Source organism: Sciurus carolinensis, chromosome 6 (assembly GCF_902686445.1).
Source record: "Sciurus carolinensis chromosome 6, mSciCar1.2, whole genome shotgun sequence".
NCBI classification, from domain to species: domain Eukaryota; kingdom Metazoa; phylum Chordata; class Mammalia; order Rodentia; family Sciuridae; genus Sciurus; species Sciurus carolinensis.
In genome coordinates, this window is record NC_062218.1 from 32,205,115 (window position 1) to 32,225,540 (window position 20,426).

Sequence of the window (20,426 nt, forward strand, 5' to 3'; positions counted from 1 at the left end):
TCTTGTTTCAGAATCCTGTCCAAAAGATTCCTGACTCGCATGAGATAACACTGAAGCATGGCACTAAAACAGTAAGTTTAACAGATTTGACTCTTTTCTCATATTAACAAGGCTCTGATGGAAAAATGAACTAATAGAATACTTTTTTACTAAAGTTTATTACACAATCAACTGATGTCATAAAACTATAGATATGTAAAAACTAGAAAGATTACTTTTATATTCAGCCCAATAGCCAGTGCCTTTCATTTAAAGTGGGCATACTTATTGTCAGTGTTATTGTTGACTTTTAAAACCTCTTGTTCTTTGCATAGAAACATAGAAACTTTACAAGTGGTGGAAAGGGAAAACTTCTTATTACCTTCAGCTTTTTTTCTGTATCAGTAGGAGGCCTGAGTTTGTTCACTTTACAGATGAATGTTAAGTCAGGATTGAACTTTAAGTAGTCACATTCACAGTAGCCTCAAAAAAAAAAAAAATAAAATACTTGGGAATCAATCTAACAAAAGAGGTGAAAGACCTCTACAATGAGAACTACAGAACACTAAAGAAAGAAATTAAAGAAAATCTTAGAAGATGGAAAGATCTCCCATGTTCTTGGATAGGCAGAATTAATATTGTCAAAATGGATACTACCAAAAGTGCTATACAGAGTCAGTGCAATTCCATTTAAAATCCCAATGATGTACCTTACAGAAATAGAGCAAGCAATCATGAAATTCATCTGAAAGAATAAGAAACCCAGAATAGCTAAAGCAATCCTTAGCAGGAAGAGTGAAGCAGAAGGTATCACAATACCAGAACTTCAACTCTATTACAAAGCAATAGTAACAAAAACGGCCTGGTATTGGTACCAAAATAGACAGGTAGATCAATGGTACAGAATAGAGGACATGGACACAAACCCAAATAAATACAATTTTCTCATGCTAGACAAAGGTGCCAAAAATATGCAATGGTGTTGGGTTTTTTGAGTGCTTTATATATCCTGGAGATTAATACTCTATCTGAGGTACATGTGGTAAAGATTTTCTCCTGTTCTGTAGGCTCTCTTTAGGCTCTCTTCTTGTTCTTGATCATTTTCTTTGCTGAGAAGCAGCTTTTTAGTTTAATAAAATCCCATTTATTGATTCTTGATTTTACTTCTTGTGCTTTAGGGGTCTTTTTAAGGAAAGTTCCAAAGCCGATAGAGATTTGGGCCTATTTTTCTTCTATTAGGTGCAGGGTCTCTGGACTAAGGCTTATATCCTTGACCCACTTTGAGTTTTGTTCAGGGTGAGAAAGAGGGGTCCAATTTCTTTTTGCTACATATGAATTTTCACGTCTCCCAGCACCATTTGCTGAAGAGTTTATATTTTCTCCAATATATGTTTTTGGCACCTTTGTATAGTATGCAATAACTGTATTTATGTAGGTTTGTCTCTGTGTCTTCTGTTCACTAGTGTACATGTCTGTTTTGATGCCAGTACCATGCCATTTTTGTTACTGTGGCTCTATAGTATAATGTCTGGTATTGTGATACCTCTTGCTTCACTTTTCTTTCTAAGAATTGCTTTGGCTATTTTGGGTCTCTTATTTTTCCAAATGAATTTCATAATTATATTTTCTAATTCTATGAAGATTGTCATTAGGATTTTTTTCTAAGGAATTGCATTAAATCTGATTATTGCTTTTGATACTATGGCTATTTTAACACTATTAATTTTGTCTCTCCAAGAGCATGGGAGATCTTTCCATCTTCTAAGGTCTTCTATTTCTTTCTTTAGTGTTGTTAGTTTAGATTTAGTGTCCCCCAAAAGCTCAGATACGAGATAATGCAAGATTTGGAGGAAAAATGGTGGGATTAACTGAGTGGTAACAAGGCAGGTGGCGTGCGACTAGAGGAACTACTTTGTTGGGAGCGTGGCTATGGTGTATATATTTTGTATCTGAAGAGTGGAGTCTCTCTCTTCTTTTCGATCATCTTGTGAGCTGCTTCCCTCTACCACACCATTCTACCGTGATGTTCTGCTCTACCTTGGGCCCCAAAGAATGGGCCTAGCCTTCTGTGGACTAAGACCTCTAAAACTGTGAACGCCCAGATAAACTTTTCCTCCTGTATATTTGTTCTGATTGGGTCCTTTTAGTTACAGTAGTGCAAAAGATTACTAAAACAATTTTCAGTAGTTTTCATTGTAGAGGTCTTTCATCTGTTTTTTTTTGGGGGGGGGAGGAGGGGTACTGGGGATTGAACTCAGGGGCACTTGACCACTGAACCACATCGCTAGCCCTATTTTGTATTTTTTTATTTAGAGACAGGGTCTCACTGAGTTGCTTAGTGCCTCGCTTTTGCTGAGGCTGGTTTTGATCTCGAGATCCTCCTGCCTCAGCCTCCCCAGCAGCTGGGATGACAGGTGTGCACCTCTGCCCCAGCTCTTTCACCTTTTTTGTTAGAATAATTCCTAAGTATTTTACCTTATTTTTTTTGAGGCTATTGTGAATGGGGTGGTTTTCCTAATTTCTTTTTCAGTGGATTCATCACTGATAATAGGAACACATTTGATTTATGGGTGTTAATTTTTTTAAATTTATTTTTATTTAAAAAAATTTTTTTTATTAAAATCTTTTTTATTTTTACAGACTGCATTTTGATTCATTGTACACAAATAGGGCACAACACCATTCATGTAATCATACATATACATAGGGTAATACTATCTGTTTCATTCTGTATTCTATTTTGATGAATTCATTTATTAGTTCTTGAAGTTTTCTGGTGGAATTTTTTGAATCTTCTAAATACAGAATCATGTTATCAGCAAATAGTGATAGTTTGAATTCTTCTTTTTCTGTTCGTGTCCCTTTAATTTCTTTCATCTGTTTAATTGCTCTGGCTAGAATTTCAAGGACAATGTTGAATAGAAGTGCCAAAAGAGGGCATTCATGTCACGTTCCAGTTTTTAGGGGAAATACTTTCAATTTTTCTCCATTTAGAATGATGTTGTCCTTGGGTTTAGAATAGATAGCTTTTACAATGTCGAGGTATGTTCTTAATATCCCTAGTTTGTCTAGTGTTTTGAGCATGAAGGGGTGCTGTATTTTGTCAAATGCTTTTTCTGCATCTATTGAGATAATCATATGATTCTTTTCTTTAAGTCTATTGGTGTGATGTAGTATGTTTATTGATTTCTGTATGTTGAGCCAACCTTGCATCCCTGGGAGAACCCCTCTTGCTCCTGTTGCACTTTTTAATATGTTTTTTATGCAATTTGACAGAATTTTATTGAGAATTTTTGCATCTATGTTTGTCAGGGATATTGATCTGAAGTTTTCCTTCTTTGATGTGTCTTTGGTTTTGGTATCAGTATGATACTGACTTCATAGAATGAGTTTTGAAGAGTTCCCTCCTTTTCTATTTCATTGAATAATTTGAGGAGTAGTGGTGTTAATTCTTTTTTGAAGATCATGTAGAACTTGGCTGAGAATCCATTGGGTTCTGGGCTTTTCTTGATTGGTAGGCTTTTGAAGGTATTGTCTATTCCATTGCTTGAAATTGATCTGTTTAAATTGTGTACGTCCTCCTGATTCCGTTGGAGAGTCAGACATTAGATCAAATGTCTCTAGAAATTTGTCAATGTCTTTAAGAATTTGTTTTATTGGACTATAAATTTTCAAAATGGTTTCTGATTATCCTCTGTATTTCAGTAGTGTCTGTTGTGATATTTCCTTTTTCTTCTTTTGTTTATTTCTTAGTTTTTTAGTTGTAGATGAACACGATACCTTTATTTTATTTATTTATTATTTTTTATGTGGTGCTGACCATCAAACTCAGTGCCTCATACGTGCCAGGCAAGTGCTCTTCCACTGAGCCACATCCTGGTATTTCCTTTTTCATCATGAATTTTAGTAATTTGAGTTTTGTCTCTCTTTGTTAGTGTGGCTAAGGGTTTATCCATTTCATTTTTTTTTTCAAAGAGCCAACTTTTTGTTTCATTTATTAAATTTTTGTTTGTTTCAATTTCATTGACTCTGGCTCTGATTTTAATCATTTCCTGTCTTCTGCTGCTTTTAGTGTTGGTTTGTTTTTCTTTCTCTAGGGCTTTGAGATGTAATGTTAGGTTATTTATTCCTTAACTTTCTATTCTTTTAATGAATGAGCTCAAAGCAATGAATTTTCCTCTTAGCACTGCCTTCATAGTGTCCCAGAGATTTTGATATGTTGTGTCAGTGTTCTCATTTACCTCTAAGTATTTTTTTTTTTATTTTATCCCTGATTTCTTCTACTATCCATTTGTCTTTTAGTAGTGTATTATTTAGTCTCCAGGTGTTGGAGTAGTTTCTACTTTTTATTTTATCCTTGAATTCTAATTTCATTCCATTATGATCTGATAGAGTGCAGGGTATTATCCTAATGTATTTGCTGAGTTGCTTTGTGGCATAAGATGGGGTCTATTTTAGAGAAGGATCTGCATGGTGCTGAGAAGAAAGTGTATTTGCTCATTGATGGATGAAATATTCAATATATTATCTGTTAAGTCTAAATTATTAATTGTATTATTCAGTTCTATGGTTTCTTTGTTTAGTTTTTGTTTGGAAGATCTATCCAGTAGTGAGATGTGTGTTGAAGTCTCCCAGTATTATTGTGTTGTGGTCTATTTGTTTCTTGAGATTGAGAAGATTGATGTAAGTAGATGTTCCATTGTTGGGGCATAAATATTTACAATTGTTACATCTTGCTGATGTATAATTTCCTTAGCCAGTATGAAATTTCCTTCTTTTAACTTCCGATTAACTTTGACCTGAAGTCCACTTTATCTGATATGCCAATAGAAACCCCTGCTTGTTTACCCAATCCATTTGAGTGATATGTTTTTTCCCATCCTTTCACCTTTAGATCAGTCTGTGTATGTCTTTGCCTATGAGGTGAGTCTCTGGGAGACAGCATATTGTTGGGTCTTATTTTTTAATCCAGTCTGCCAGTCTATGTCTACTTTTTGATGACTTTAGGACATTAACATTCAAGGTTATTATTGATATGTTATTTGTATTCCTGGTCATTATGGTTTATTTCTGGTTTTTAATTTGACTTAGTTTCCCCTTTGACAGTTCCTTTAGTGTAGTTCCTCCCTTTGCTTGTTTTCACTTTTTTTTTTTTCACTTTATCCTCATGGAATATTTTGTTGAGACTGTTTTGTAGTGCAGGCTTTCATGCTGTGAATTCTTTTAACTTTTGTTTGTCATGCAAGGTTCTTATTTCATCTTCAAATCTGAAGCCTAATTTTGCTGGATATAAAATTCTTGGATGACATCCATTTTCTTTGACAGCTTGGTATATATCATTCCAGAACCTCCTAGCTTTGAGGGTCTGGATTGAGAAATCAGCTGAGATCCAAAATGGTTTTCTCCTATATGTAATATGATAATTTTCTCTTGTGGTCTTTAAAATATGATCCTTATTCTGTATTTTAGGCATTTTCATTATAATGTAACTTGGTGTGGGCCTGTTGTAATTCAGTTTATTTGTGGTCCTGTAAGTCTCTTGTATTTGATTTTCCTTTTTATTATTTAGGTTTGGGAAATTTTTTGATATTACTTCATAGAAAAGATGTGCATTCCTTTGGTTTATATCTCTACTCCTTCATTTGTCCCGATAACTTTAAAATTTGATCTTTTCATGTTATCTCATAATTCTTGGAAGTTCTGTTCATGGTTTCTTACTATCTTCTCTGCATGGTCAGCTCCATTTTCAAGATTTTTGTATTTTGTCTTCATCGCCTGAGATTCTTTCTTCCAAGTGGTCTGGTCTGTTGGTGATACTTTCCATTGAATTTTTAATTTGGTTTACTGATTCCTTCATTTTGAGGATATCTGCTTGATTTCCTTTCAGAATCTCTTTTTCTTTATTGATGTGATCTTTCATCTCCTGAAATTTATCTCTAATTTCACTCCTTATGTTGTCCTTTATGTCATGGATCAGTTTAACTATATACATTCTAAACTCTTTCTGACATTTCTTCTACTGTGTTGTCAATGGATTCTATTATTGGAACATCTTGGTTTGTCTGGGGAACTTTGTTCCCTTGTTTTTTCTTGTTGTTTCTGTGTCTTGCCATCTAGCAGTATGGATCTGAGTACAGTTCCTATCTTGTAGTCTTATAGTGTCCCCAAAGGCTTCCAGTACCTCACCTTGGGAAATCAATATTCTTAGCACCAAATGCAAACAATATCTCCTAATAAGTTGTCTACAGTTTCGTCAGAATAAACAGAAATAATGGTTCAGTTATTGTCTCCAATACAAATAGTAAGTTTAATTTCAAATGGTGGTGTAGGATGATTTTTAAAAAAAATATTTTCTTAGATGTTGGTAGACCTTTATTTTATTCACTTATTTATTTGTGGTGCTGGGGATCGAACCCAGTGCCTCAACATGCTAAGCAAATGCTCTACCACTGAGCCACAACCCCAGCCCAGGATACGATTTAAAAAAAAATAATTATTTGTTATAATTGGTTATACATGAAGGGTGTGATGTTTACGAGGAAGGAGGAGAGAAGATAGAAGTAAAAAATTATAGGAAAAGTGAAAGAGGAATTAGTAGAGGTTGGCTGTGAGCAGGAGAAAAGAGAGAAAGAGACTCCAGAGAAACAGATAAGTGAGAGGAAAATATATATATAAGTAAAAAAACAAAAAAAAAAAAAAGAGAAAAAGCAAAAATAAAATAATTCACAATACAACTGTAATATACTATTCAGACAGCCCAGTCCTCAATAAACTGCTGCATGAAAAATACTTGGTTTCAAAAATGTTAGAGATGTGAGAGAAGAAAAAGGATCTTGATGGAAAATGTCACAGTTGTTTCTGTTAGAGTTCAGAAGTTTCTCCGGCTTCCCTTTCCAGAGGGTAGGTGGCATTGTCTGGAGTTTGATGGAAGCGCCACCTTGAGGATGGTGGGAGGGTCAGTCCTGAAGGCAGAACTCTTGGAGGAGGGGTGCAAGCTAAGTGTGCTCTGCTTTCGTCTCTGTGTGCCAGTTGTCTAGAGATTTTATATCAGTGCACCTTCAGGGCACGGCAGGTGATGGTCCACTTTGTTAGATTGCACTGCAAGAATCTCCTTTGGGTTCCACTCGTGGTATAGGACTCGACAATTCCTGGTCTTTGATTAGTCTCCAAATTTTATCTCTCCCAACCCCACCCTTTTGAGTTCCTGGTCTGGCACTTTTCTCCTAGGAGGTACTGAGGATTGGGTGCTGGGACTGGGGTGGATCAAGACCAGGCATTGAGAGCTGTAAGCAGTGGGCCAGTTTGGGGGCTAGAGGGGATTGGGGAACCAGAGGGCCCTATTGAGGCCAGACTATTGCTGGACATGTTGGGACCAGGGATTTGGTGGATGCCAGACTGGCGAGTCAGGAACCAGGCTGGGACTGGGACTCAACAAGCGCCAGCCTGAGTGGACCCCAGTAACCCGGTGGCTGCTGGATCAGCTGACTGGGCAAGCCGAGAGCAAGATGCCCTCACCCCACTTTTCCAACCTTCCACCCACTGTAGCCAGCTGTCAGTTCCTGATTTACAGAGCCCAGCTCTCTCCAGCCTCTCTTACCTGGCGGCAGAACGCTCCCAGTTTCTAACTCTCCACTGGATTGCTAGGCTTAGATAGGCCCACATTGACCTAGCTGCAAACTCATGGATCTGGATTTCACTTTTAGCTCAGCCATGCTGCAGTCCCAAGATGGCTCCTCTGTCACTGACAATTGATAAACTTTGGTAGACAGATTTTTTTGTTTTGTTTTTTGTTTTTATTTGATTAATGAGTCAAGTAGTCTGTGGTTCCACTAGGGAAGACTGCTCCTCCAGTCTCAGGGTTTTTTACCCTAAGCCTTACCCTCTGTTTGAGTTCTGAGTGACCGAGCTAAGAGAAATGCTGCCTCACACTATTCCACCATCTTTGCTCCCTTTGTCCTACTTTTTTCAAGATTGTTTTGGCTATTCTGGGTTATTTGTATTTCCATATGAATTTTATGATCAAGTTTTTATTTTCTTTAAAAAGACCAGGTGGGATTCTTATAGGGATTGTATTGGATCAATTTGGGAATTATCACTATCTTAATGATATTAAATTTTCTTATTCAGAAATATAGGATATCTTTCCATTTATTTAGATCTTTAGTTTTTTAAACAATAGTTTGCAATTTTTAGTGTATATGCCTTGTACTTTAACATTTATTTCTTAATATTTTACTAATTTTGATGATATTGTAAATGGAATTATTTTTCTTAATTTCATATTCAGATTGTTCATTGGTGGTATATAGAAATGCAAATAATATTGTTATGGTAATCTTATTACTTGCAACATTGTTGAATTCATTTGTTAGTTCTAATGTTTTTTAAAAATTTATTTGTTCTTTGTAGTTATACATGACAGTAGAATGTATTTTAATATAGCTTACATACATGAAAAATAATTTCCCATTTTTGTAGTTGTGCATGAAATGGAGTTACAATGGTTGTATATTTATGTATGAACATAGGAAAGTTATGTTCAATTCATTTTACTGTGTTTCCCATTCTTATCCCCTCTCCCATCCCCCCATTTTCCCTGTCTAATTCAGTGAACCTGCCCTCTCCACTCCCACCCTTGCCTATTATGAGTCAACATTCACATATTAGAGAGAACATTTGGCCTTTGGTTTTTTTGTGATTGATTTATTTCATTTAGCATTATAGTCTCCAGTTCCATTCATTTACCCGCAAGTGCCATATTTCAATCTTCTTTATGTCTGAGTAATATTCCATTGTGTATTTGTACCACATTTTCTTTATCCATTCATCTATTGAATGGTTCTATAGCTTTGCTATTGTGAATTGAGCTGCTATGATCACTGATGAGACTGCATCACTACAACATGCTGATTTTAAGTCCTTTGGGTATATGCTGAGGAGTTGGGATAACTGTGTCAAATGGTGGTTCTATTCCAAGTGTTCTGAGGAATCTCCATGCTGCTTTCCAGAGTGGTTGCACCAATTTGCAGTCCCACTAGCAATGTTTGAATGTACCCTTTTCCCACATCTACTCCAACATTCATTGTTACTTGTATTCTTAATTATTGCCATTCTGACTAGAGTGAGATGAAATCTCAGTGTAGTTTTAATTTTAAATTTCTCTAATTGCTAGTGATGCTGAACATATTGAACATATTTTCATATATTTGTTGACCATCTAATGGTTTTTTTTATCAGATGATTCATTTGGATTTAATTATACAAGATCATGTCTCTAAAGACACATAGTTTTGCTTCTTTTTTTCCAATACAGATATATTTATTTTTCTTTTTCTTTCACTTACTAGGACTTCCTGTAGAGTGTTGAATACATGGCAAGTGTATGACCTTGTCTTGATACTAATGTTAGGGGAAAGGCATTCAGTTGTTTATCATAAATATGATGTTAGTTCTTTTTTATAGATGCCTTTTTCAGGCACAAGATGTTGCATCAATTCCTCACTTTTCTTTATTTTTTCTTAAATTAGGAATAAGTTTGGATTTTGATGAATACTTTTCCTGAGTCTATTGACATAATCATGCATGTTTTCCAGGTTCATAATTTATTGTTCAAATTGAATATTACACATGAGTTGACATTAGCTTCTCCAGGGATGGGAACTTAACAGATGTGGTCACACCTTTCACAGCTGGAAGTTTTTTAGACCTTAGCTAAAAGTTAAGATGGTCAAAGCAATGCCTCCATATGTAGCCAGTACACAATTCATTCCACCAGTAAGAGTTGAAATATTTTTTAATACCACTGAACTGAAATTGGACATCAGTTCCAGAACTGATGCTTTGATTTCCATCTTGCCAAAGCCACAAATTTCGCAGCTGATGCCATCCTTCAAACTACACCATAATGTGCATTTTTAACCTTTATTCTGTGGTTTGACTAGGGCAGACTGCCCCTCCAGTCTCAGTGTGCTATATTATAATAATTAATTTTTCAGATGTGAAGCCAAGCTTGTATTCTTTTTAAAAATTTTTAAAAAATTTGTTCTAATTAGTTATACATGACAGAATGCATTTATGCATTTTGATAAGTCTTACATAAATAGAGTTAATTTCTCATTTTTCTGATTGTATATATTGTAGGATCAATATGTCATGCAGTCATATATGTACATGAGGTAATAATGTCTGTTTCACTCTACTGTCCTTCCTACCCCCATACCTCTTCCCCTCCCTTCAATATCCTCTACCTAATCTAGAGTAACTATTCTTCCCTTGCAACCCCCCTTCTTATTGTGAATTAGCATCTGCGTAGCAGAGGAAAATTTCGGCCTTTGGTTTTTCTGGTGTGGCTTATTTCGCTTAGCATGATTATTCTCCACCTCTATCCATTTACCAGGAAATGCCATAATTTTATTCTTCTTTAAAAGCTGAGTAATATTCCATCATATACATGTACCACGTTTTCTTTATCTATTCTTCTGTTGAAGGACACCTAGATTGGTTCCATAGTTTAACTGTTGTAAGTTGAGCTGCTATAAACATTGATGTGACTGCGTCACTGTAGTATGCTGAGTATAAACTCAGGAGTGGGATAGCTGGGTCAGGTGGTGGTTCCATTGTAAGTTTTCTGAGGAATCTCCCTACCACTTTCCATAATGGTTGCACCAATTTGCATTCCCACCATCAGTGTATGAGTGTACCTTTATCCCCACATCCTCGCCACCATTTTCTGTTGTTTGTATTCTTGATAATTGCCATTCTGACTGGAGTGAGATGAAATCTTAGAGTAGTTTTTTTTTTTTTTTTTTTTTTTTTTTTTGGTGGTGCTGGGGATTGAACCCAGGGTCTTGTGCTTACGAGGCAAGCACTCTACCAACTGAGCTATCTCCCCAGCCCTTAGAGTAGTTTTGATTTGCATTTCTCTAATTGCTAGAGATGTTGAACATTTTTTCATATATTTGTTGATCAATTTTTTTTATCTTCTGTGAAGTGTCTGTTCTGTTCCTTAAACCCATTTATTTATTGATTGATTGATTGATTTTTTTTTTTTTTTTTTTTTTGGTGTTAACTCTTTTGAGTTCCTTATATTTCCTGGAGATTAATGCTTTATCTCAGGTGCATGTGGTAACATTTTCTCCCAATGTGAAGGTTACCATTTCACATTAAAAAGTATGGAATGCTTCATGAATTTGTGTATCATCCTCAACAGGGGCCATGCTAATCTTCTCTGTATTGTTCCAATTTTAGTATGTGTTGCTGAAGTGAGCACATATTCTTTTTTTTAATATATTTTTTAGTTGTAGGTGGACACAATACCTTTATTTATTTATTTGTTTACTTATTTATTTTTTGCTGATGATGGAATCCTGTGCTTCACATGTGCATGTATTTTGTCAAATGCTTTTTCTGCATCTATTGAGATAATCATATGATTCTCTTCTTTAAGTCTATTGGTGTGATGTAGTATGTTTATTGATTTCTGTATGTTGAGCCAACCTTGCATCCCTAGGAGAACCCATCTTGCTCCTGTTGCACTTTTTAATATGTTTTTTATGCAATTTGACAGAATTTTATTGAGAATTTTTGCATCTATGTTTGTCAGGGATATTGATCTGAAGTTTTCCTTCTTTGATGTGTCTTTGGTTTTGGTATCAGTATGATACTGACTTCATAGAATGAGTTTTGAAGAGTTCCCTCCTTTTCTATTTCATTGAATAATTTGAGGAGTAGTGGTGTTAATTCTTTTTTGAAGATCATGTAGAACTTGGCTGAGAATCCATTGGGTCCTGGGCTTTTCTTGATTGGTACATGATGAAAAAGGAAATACCAGGATGTGGCTCAGTGGAAGAGCACTTGCCTGGCGCGTATGAGGCACTGAGTTTGATGGTCAGCACCACATAAAAAATAATAAATAAAATAAAGGTATCGTGTTCATCTACTACTGAAAAACTAAGAAATAAACAAAAGAAGAAAAAGGAAATATCACAACAGACACTACTGAAATACAGAGGATAATCAGAAACCATTTTGAAAATTTATAGTCCAATAAAACAAATTCTTAAAGACATCGACAAATTTCTAGAGACATTTGATCTAATGTCTGATTCTCAAACGGAATCAGGAGGACATACACAATTTAAACAGATCAATTTCAAGTAATGGAATAGACACCACCTTCCAGTGCTCTACCCCTGAGCTACAACTCCAGCCCCACGCTTTTATTCTTTATCCTGGAATAAACCTCATTTTATAATGATGTATATTCCTTTTTATGTATTGGTGGATTCAGTTTCCTCTTATCATGTTGAAGATTTTTGTGTTTATAATCGTAAAGATTATAGCAGATTTCTTGTGACATCTTTGTTTTTAGTGTCAAAGAAGGACATGGGAAACCTTTTTTTCCTTGTCTTTTCCAGAAGACTTTGTGAAACTTTGATATTCATTGGTTCTTTAAAGTTGTTTAGAATTTACTAGTGAGTCTAGACTTTGCTTTCTGGGAAGAATTTTGATTCCTGTGTGAAGCCCTTTACTTTTTTAAAGACCATTCAGATTTTCTGTCACTTCACTAGTCACCTTTAGTAATTTTTACTTTCTAAGAATTTGTTCATTTCATCTAAGTTATCTAATTGGTTGTTATACAGGTCATAGAAATCCCTTATAATCCTTTTAATTTCAGTAACGTTACTAGCCTTACTAATGTCATTAGTGATTCCTGACATTAGTAATTCTTTATTGTTTGGCATCTAATTAAAGTTTTATCAATTTTGTTGAAAATTTCAAATGATCAGCTTTTGGTTCTCTACATTCCTCCCCCTGTATTTAAAAAACTTCTATTTCACTTTCTGCTCTAATCTTTGTAAGTACCTTCCTTCTGCTTGTTTTGGGTTGTTTTGCTCTTTTGGTAGTTTTTGAAGATAGAGTTCAGGATATTGATTTGAGATATCTTTTCCTTTCTAATATAGATATTCATGCTTATGCTTTTTGCTCTAAACATATCTATTTTTTACATATTCCTTCAAAGAATAGTTTACTTCAGGCAATAGAAAAATGGATGCTTTTGAGCATACCACAAGGAAGACAGAAATATTAATAAGTAGGAATTAGGTAGTCTGTGTTTTCAGTCTTGAGTTGTAAGCATTGGAAGACAAACAGTTTATGGTCAGTTGTAGGATTTTTTTTTTTTTTTAACTATGTCTTCCCATATAAGCAAGACTTGAGCTATGGTTTTATAGCCATTTAAATTTTAAAAAATATTTGAAATGATTTTCTAAAGAATTTATAATCACTGGAAAAACTGTTAAGTATTCAAATATTTACAAAGTTAATGTGCTATCTGATCAATTTAACTGCTTAATTATGAACTCACGTCTAAAACTTATTGAAAGGAGAGGGTAATAAAAATTCTCTCAACATTAAGGTCAAATCTGTACTCTTTGTAATTCTTTCTAAGTTGGAACATGAGACTTATTTTAACATGATTTGATACTTCATGTAGTAAACATTGAACAACTTAAAATATTTTATTTCTTGGTCAAAAAAGTCAAGTTACCTAGAAAATTTGATAACAGTTTTTAATTTTTTTGTAAATTAAAATAACAATTCTTTCAAGTCTATTATAAATCACTGCTATTTTGTACCAGCATTTATATATGAGCTCCTGTTTCCTTTCAATGTGATTAAAATTCACCTGAGAATTAACTAGCCTTCCTGTGTTCTTCAGCTCTTAGGGATACAGGGCTTGAGAATTAGTTTAGCAGATCTGTGGAAGGATGTGTATTCTCTAACCATGTACTTTTTCTCTGAACTCTGTTTTCTGTCTTGTTCATCAGTAATATATATGAGCAGCAGCAGGGATCCTGATACTTCACAATTCTAGCATTAAAAACATCACTTTGTCATTTTGTTGAATAATTGCTATCTTTTTTTTTGTGTTTAGTTAGAGTAATCAACTTTGAGAATTATTCCGCTTTTCTTTCTTTGTCAAGGGGAATTTATCTCATATTGGTCATACTGCACTGTTATTTGTATTACATAAATTCTAAAAATTTTTAGTCTTTTCTTTCTTTCTTGTAAGCAAATATTTAGTAGAGTTTCTGTTTTGTACCAGGCCCTGTACTAGGATGGATATGGTTATTCTTTTTTGTGGTTTTTGGGGATCGAACCTAGGACCTTACTCATGCTAGGCAAGTACTATACCACTGACCTATGTGTCCAACCCTGTGCTTATACTCCTGAGGACCAGGAAAGACATTGAATGAGGAGCCATAAATGACTTTTCAATTTCAAATTGTTGAGTGGGATGAACTCTTGGTGAATTTAGCCCTATCAGGAGAAAGAATATCTTTTTAATTGTACCAGCAGGGAAGAAGGACAGCAAATGAGTATGGAAACAAGGAATTTTGTTGTTATTGGTAGCAGAAGTAATTTCTTAGATTTTCAAAACTCCTGTTCATTTACTTCTATTTTTGATTTTTGTTACCTTTTAAAAAATTTGTTCTAATTAGTTATACATGACAGTAGAATGCACTTTGACACATCATACATAAATGGAGTATAACTTCTCATTCTTCTGCTTGTACATGATGTAGAATCACATCATGTAGTCATATATGTACATAGAGTAATAATGTCAGATTCATTCTACTGTCCTTCCTGTTCCATACCCCTCCCTTCTCTTCATTATCCTCTACCTAATCCAAAGTACCTCTATTTTGCCCAGACACCCCCCACCACCCTCCTGCTTATTGTGAATTAGCATCTGCATATCATAGAAAATATTCAGCCTTTGGTTCTTTGAGGGTGGTTTATTTTGCTTAGCATGATAATCTCCAACTCCATCCAATTACCAGCTAATGCCATCATTTCATTCTTCTTTAAGGCTGAGTAATATTCCATTGTGATATATACCACAATTTCTTTATTCATTCATCTGTTGAAGGACACCTAGGTTGGTTCCATAGTTTACCTCTTGTAGGTTGTACTGCTATAAATATTGATATGAGTGTGTCACTGTGATATGCTGACTTTAAGTCCTTTGGATATAAACTGAGGAGTGGGATAGGTTGATCAAATGATGGTTGCATTCCAAGTTTTCTGATGATTCTCCCTACCACCTTCCATAGTGGTTGCACAGATTTGCATTTCCCCCAGCAATGAATGAGTGTACCTTTTCCCCACATCCTCGCCAACATTTGTTGTTGCTTGTATTCTTGAAAATTGCTATTCCGATTTTTGATTGTTTTTTAACAATTATTATTATTTTTTATGGTTGAACAATAATGCTAACATTATTGTTCAACCATAAAAAATCATTTCTCATTTGTATGCTTTACTTCATTTCTAATTTTAGCATGTAATAAATTATTACTTATATACAATTCCCTTACATTCTGAAATCAGTGTTTGTAGGTAGTAATTGAAATGAGTTTAATTTATTTTGCCTCTATTTAATTATGTTAATTATATACAGTGATTACATTTTAAGTATATTTATTAGGAGGACTTATTTTTAGAAGTTTCCTTTATTTAAAATGTTGGTAGTGTCACTACCTCACAAGTAGTAATTACATTAAATACTTCTGATACAGTTCTTTCCTTCTGAGAGGGCAGTAGATCCAGGGATTTCTTGCCTTGACAATCTTAAATATAGCTCAAAAATACTGTGTTACATATTGGGTATTCACATACAAATTGGACCTGTAAAAATTCACATGGGAAGCAAATATTTTGTGGAACTGATGTAAGTACTATTATAGTAAGTTATAAATTAAACTTTAAAACTAATTGCTTAAGGTGAAAATACTGTCAATTAGCATATGCACAAGATAATTTTTATTCTCTCCTAGTTTCTTCAGTAGATTTCTAAAAGCTCCCATTGTGGAATTGCTCATTTTGATGATTTTATATATTTATTTAACTAGAAGTGATGGGAGTTGAACTGAGGGAGGGCCTCAAGAATGGTAGACAAGTGCTCAACCACTAAATATTTCCCTTAGCCATGTTATGGTTTCGATGTGAGGTGTCCTCGAAAAGCGCACTTGTGAGACAATGCAAGAAGGTCAGAGGAGAAATGATTGGGTTGTGAGAGTCTTAACCTAATCAGTGAATTTATCACTGATGGGATTAGCTGAGTGGTGACTGGAAGGAGGTGGGGTGTGACTGGAGAAAGTGGTTCATTGGGGGTATGGCTATAGGAGGGTATATGTTTGTGTCTGGTGAGTGGAGTCTCTCTCTGCTTCCTGATCTCACGTGAGGCTGCTTCCCTCTGCCATACACTCTACCATGATGTTCTGCCTCACCTCAAGCCCCAAGGAATGGAGCCGGCCTTCTATGGACTAAGACCTCTGAAACCATGAGCCCTCAAATAAACTTTTACTCCTCTACAGTTGTGCTGGTCGGATGATTTAGTCACAGCAGTAAAATATCTGACTAAAACAGCCCAACTTGGTGATTTTAGATTCATGTGGTCTTCATTCAGTTGTTTTTAAATTATCTTAAACCTCAAAACTGTGTTAAGAGAGATGAATTATTTCTGAGAATTCTACTTACTAAAGCAATTTAGTCTATCATGTAGAATTACAGTGCTAGTAGCTATACTGAGTACATTGTTAATTAGTTGGGACAAAACTGCTAATTAGATTAAATTTAAAAACTTATTTTTTAATTGAAAAAAATGCTTATAATAAAAAGTTATAATATAGAAGGTGCTGTTCATTTTCACTTTCCAGAAGTAACAGGAGTTGGTTGTGCTTCCTGTTCATATAAGATAGGGGGTAAGGTTAAGGAATGGTTATAGTAGACTGAAGGTGGTTTTGTTCCAATTAGGTTTTTTTGTTTGTTTTTAACAGGTTTCTGCTTTGGGTCTGGATCCCTCAGGTGCCCGTTTGGTGACTGGAGGATATGATTACGATGTTAAATTTTGGGACTTTGCTGGAATGGATGCTTCTTTTAAGGCGTTTCGATCCCTTCAGCCCTGTGAATGGTATGAATTTACTTACTTAATATCTTCATATTTGACTTAAAGTCTTTATATTTGGAGGTAGTACTGTTGTCATTTGAATTTCATCTTTAATGATTTGTCCAAAATATAACTTTAGATGACTGTATACTGCTATCAATATTCAAATGAAAGTAAAATGAACCTAAAATTCCTTCCTTTAGTTTTATTAACTGATGTTTTAAAGGCATTTTCTATCTTTTGTTGTTTTTATAAATTGGACCCTTTAAAAAAAAAAAAACTCTAGTAAACATTTTATAATCCTGTTTTTTATCTATGACATGTTTAGTCAGTGTCCAAGTACTGATTCATGCAGTAGTGCCCAGCTGTGGTCAGCTAGTTTTATGTCAGAAAGGGCCTTATATATTACTACCATTAGTAAACCCTCTTTATCTGTTTTTTATCATATCTGATCTTGCATATTGTTGTTTCCTTATGTTATAGTTTTACTTGTTCCTTTGTCTTTTCTCCAGTATTTCCTACAAAAGATCAAAAACTTGATCATAATTTGTATTATATCATATCAAGTGGCTTCTATTGTTAAGTAGTTCAGTTATTAATAAGAAATTAAGATTGATTCCTAGATTACGTTGATAATATCTGATTCCTTCATTGTAAAGTGACTGTTTTATACTTGAGTTAGGCAAGAACTTTGTGGAGTAATACCTTGGTACAATGTAAATATCCAGATACTTGTCATCCTTTCACTTAAATGAGTTTATCATCCATTGAGAATTCCTACCTGAATCAGTTATAAATTGGTGATGTCTAATTATAATTTCATGTACAGTTATTTACTGGTATTCTTCTAAAAAAAGAGCTTTTTTCATTGATTGACATTGTTGGTCATCCCTTGATATCCAGTCATCTAGCATGGTTATCCAATACAACTTCCTGTGCTGATGGAAGTATTTTATGTCTTTACCATTTGTTATGGTAGTCAGTAGTCACACATGGTTACTGAATACTTATAATGTGTTTACTAAGTTCAAGTAAATGATTTAAAAAATTTTTTTAACTAGAATTTAAATACATTTGGTCAATTAGCTATGGTGTTAGACAGTGCATATCTTGAGTTAACTTTTTTTTTTTTTTGGTTGTGCTGGGGATTGAACCCAGGGCCTTGTGCTTGAGAGGGAAGCACTCTACCAACTGAGCTATATCCCCAGCCCTTGAGTTGACTTTTAAGTGGCCAAATCTAGCACACACAAACTATCATGGAAACAAGTAGGCTTGAACTTAAAAATATGTCATGTAAGGTCAAAAACAGGACAACTACCACCACAGAGCCACAAACTTGAATGCATATTTTTAAATAAAGAAAAAAATAAAATGTAGTAGTGCATGATGTATATTTATATTTTTTTCATTTGATTTCATTGTCTTTGTTTTGTTGGATCATTATTCCAGCTTCTGATTCTAGGACTCTACATATTAATAATCAATCCTTGTTTTTTACCAATTGAAAATTTGATGAATGTACCATAAGTTCTCATTTAATTAATAACCTATTGAATATGTCAGTCAGACATTGGTATGTACAGCTTGATTTTGTTGTCATTCCATTTTTGGTATTTTTGAAATCTTTATAATAATTTGTTTTATACCTTTGTCCAGTATTAGTACTAGATTTGTGGTTTTCTAGTTTTTAGTCTTCTGTTGTCCCCTTGGTGAGGATCAGTACTGTGTTTTCTCTAATCCCATCTGTTAGTCACTTACCTTTCAATTTCCTTGTTTCCTTGCAGATTTTCAATAATAGACCTATAGTTAGATATGTCGGTTCAAGAGTCATAATCCTAAGTTTACAGATCTTTTGATATGTCCTCTATACAGAAAAATGTAAATGGAATGCAATTTTCATATAATATTAAAGATTTTTTAATTACTTAAGTAATTGAAGTTATGAATTTCTTATATGGGGCCAATTAAAAAATGTCTGTATGCTCTATTCCTATCTTTTAAAAACTTAACTAATCAAGCAATACATAAATATGTTCTCATATAGAAATTAAAACTAAAGCTTTGTCTTGACTATCTGCATTTTAATCTGCTTCTTAGGTGTCATCAATGTTTTATCATGTATAATCTTTGAAGTTTTTTCATGCTGTTATCAAAAGATATATGTACCTATCAAAAATGGTTATTCAGTATTTGTTATAAAAATGGTAACAGATGATTATTCTAAAATGTTTTCCCTACTGAATATTGCTTAATATTATTTAATAAAAGTACATACATACTTTTTTTTAAGTGCTACACAGCATACTACATATAACTTAGTTCAATGATTTTTGAAATCAGAACCATCTGAAGAAGTTTTAGAGTATTTAAGTTTTTAGATATGAGTATGCTCTGAGAATTTATAAGAATTTTCAAGTGCTGTTGATACACCTGGTCTGAGGGTCATACTTCTAGAACCTTTGCCTTGTTTATTTATTCTTTCATTGATGAACTGTAGAATTATGACTGCTTTTTCACCGTTGTGAATAAATGATATAATGATTATCTTTGTACTCCACTGGTCACTTGAATTGAATGTTTCTTAAGAGCAGATTGCAAGAAGTGAAATCCCTATTGTGCACCATTACAATTTTTCTTGATGCATTATAATTATACATTTTTAATTGATGCATTATAATTATACATAGTAGTTACACAGTTGTACGTGCACATAGCAATTTGGTTGATTTCATTCCCCAAGACCTCTCTTTTCTCCACTTTTCTCCCTCCACCTGGTACCTTTCCTCTACGGTGCTCCCAATTTTTCTTCCTTTCTGCTCTCTAACATCCACATATGAGAGGAAACATGACCCTTCACTTTCTGAATCTGCCTTATTTCCCTTAATATAATGCTTTCAAGTTCTCTCCATTTTCTAGCAAATGACATAATTTCATTCTTTATGCCAGACAAAACTCCATTGTGCATATATACCACATTTTCTTTATCCATTCCTCTAAGCTGGTTTCATAATTTGGCTATTGTGAATTCTGTGCTATAAACATGGGTGTGCATGTATTGCTAATACTAGTATGCTGATTTTATTTTTCCTTTATATAGTCTTTTATTGGTGCATTATAATTTTAAATAATAGTGGGATTCATTGTTATATATTGGTAATACACATAACATAATTAGGTCAATTCCATTAACTCCCCATTTCTTCCCCCAGTCCCCTTTATCTACTCTATTGGACTCCTGTTTATTTTCATGAGATTCCCTCTTCCTACACCCCGATTTTTTCTCTCTGTTTTCCACATATGAGAAAGAACATAGTACCTTTTACTTTCTGAGTTTGACTTATTTCGTTTAACATAATGCCCTCAAGTTCCATCCATTTTCTAGCAACTGACAATTTTGTGCTTATTTGTGACTGGATAAAAATTGTGTATATATAACACTTTTTTTTGTCTATTCATCTGTTGATGGACACCTAGGCTGCTTTTGTAATTT

General features: G+C 34.2%; 1 protein-coding gene and 1 non-coding gene across 2 annotated transcripts in view; one reads left to right on the forward strand and one right to left on the reverse strand.

The window, feature by feature from the left end:
- Wdr70 (WD repeat domain 70) overlaps positions 1 to 20,426 on the forward strand; it is a 329,962-nt gene that overhangs the window by 85,836 nt on the left and 223,700 nt on the right. The window contains exons 6-7 of the mRNA XM_047556126.1: positions 12 to 71; positions 16,827 to 16,960. Coding sequence (XP_047412082.1) covers positions 12 to 71; positions 16,827 to 16,960 — 194 coding nt within the window. The remainder of the gene's footprint in view (positions 1 to 11; positions 72 to 16,826; positions 16,961 to 20,426) is intronic.
- LOC124987809 (U6 spliceosomal RNA) lies at positions 11,145 to 11,248 on the reverse strand. Its single transcript, XR_007109317.1, has one exon. It is a non-coding gene; the product is annotated as a U6 spliceosomal RNA (small nuclear RNA).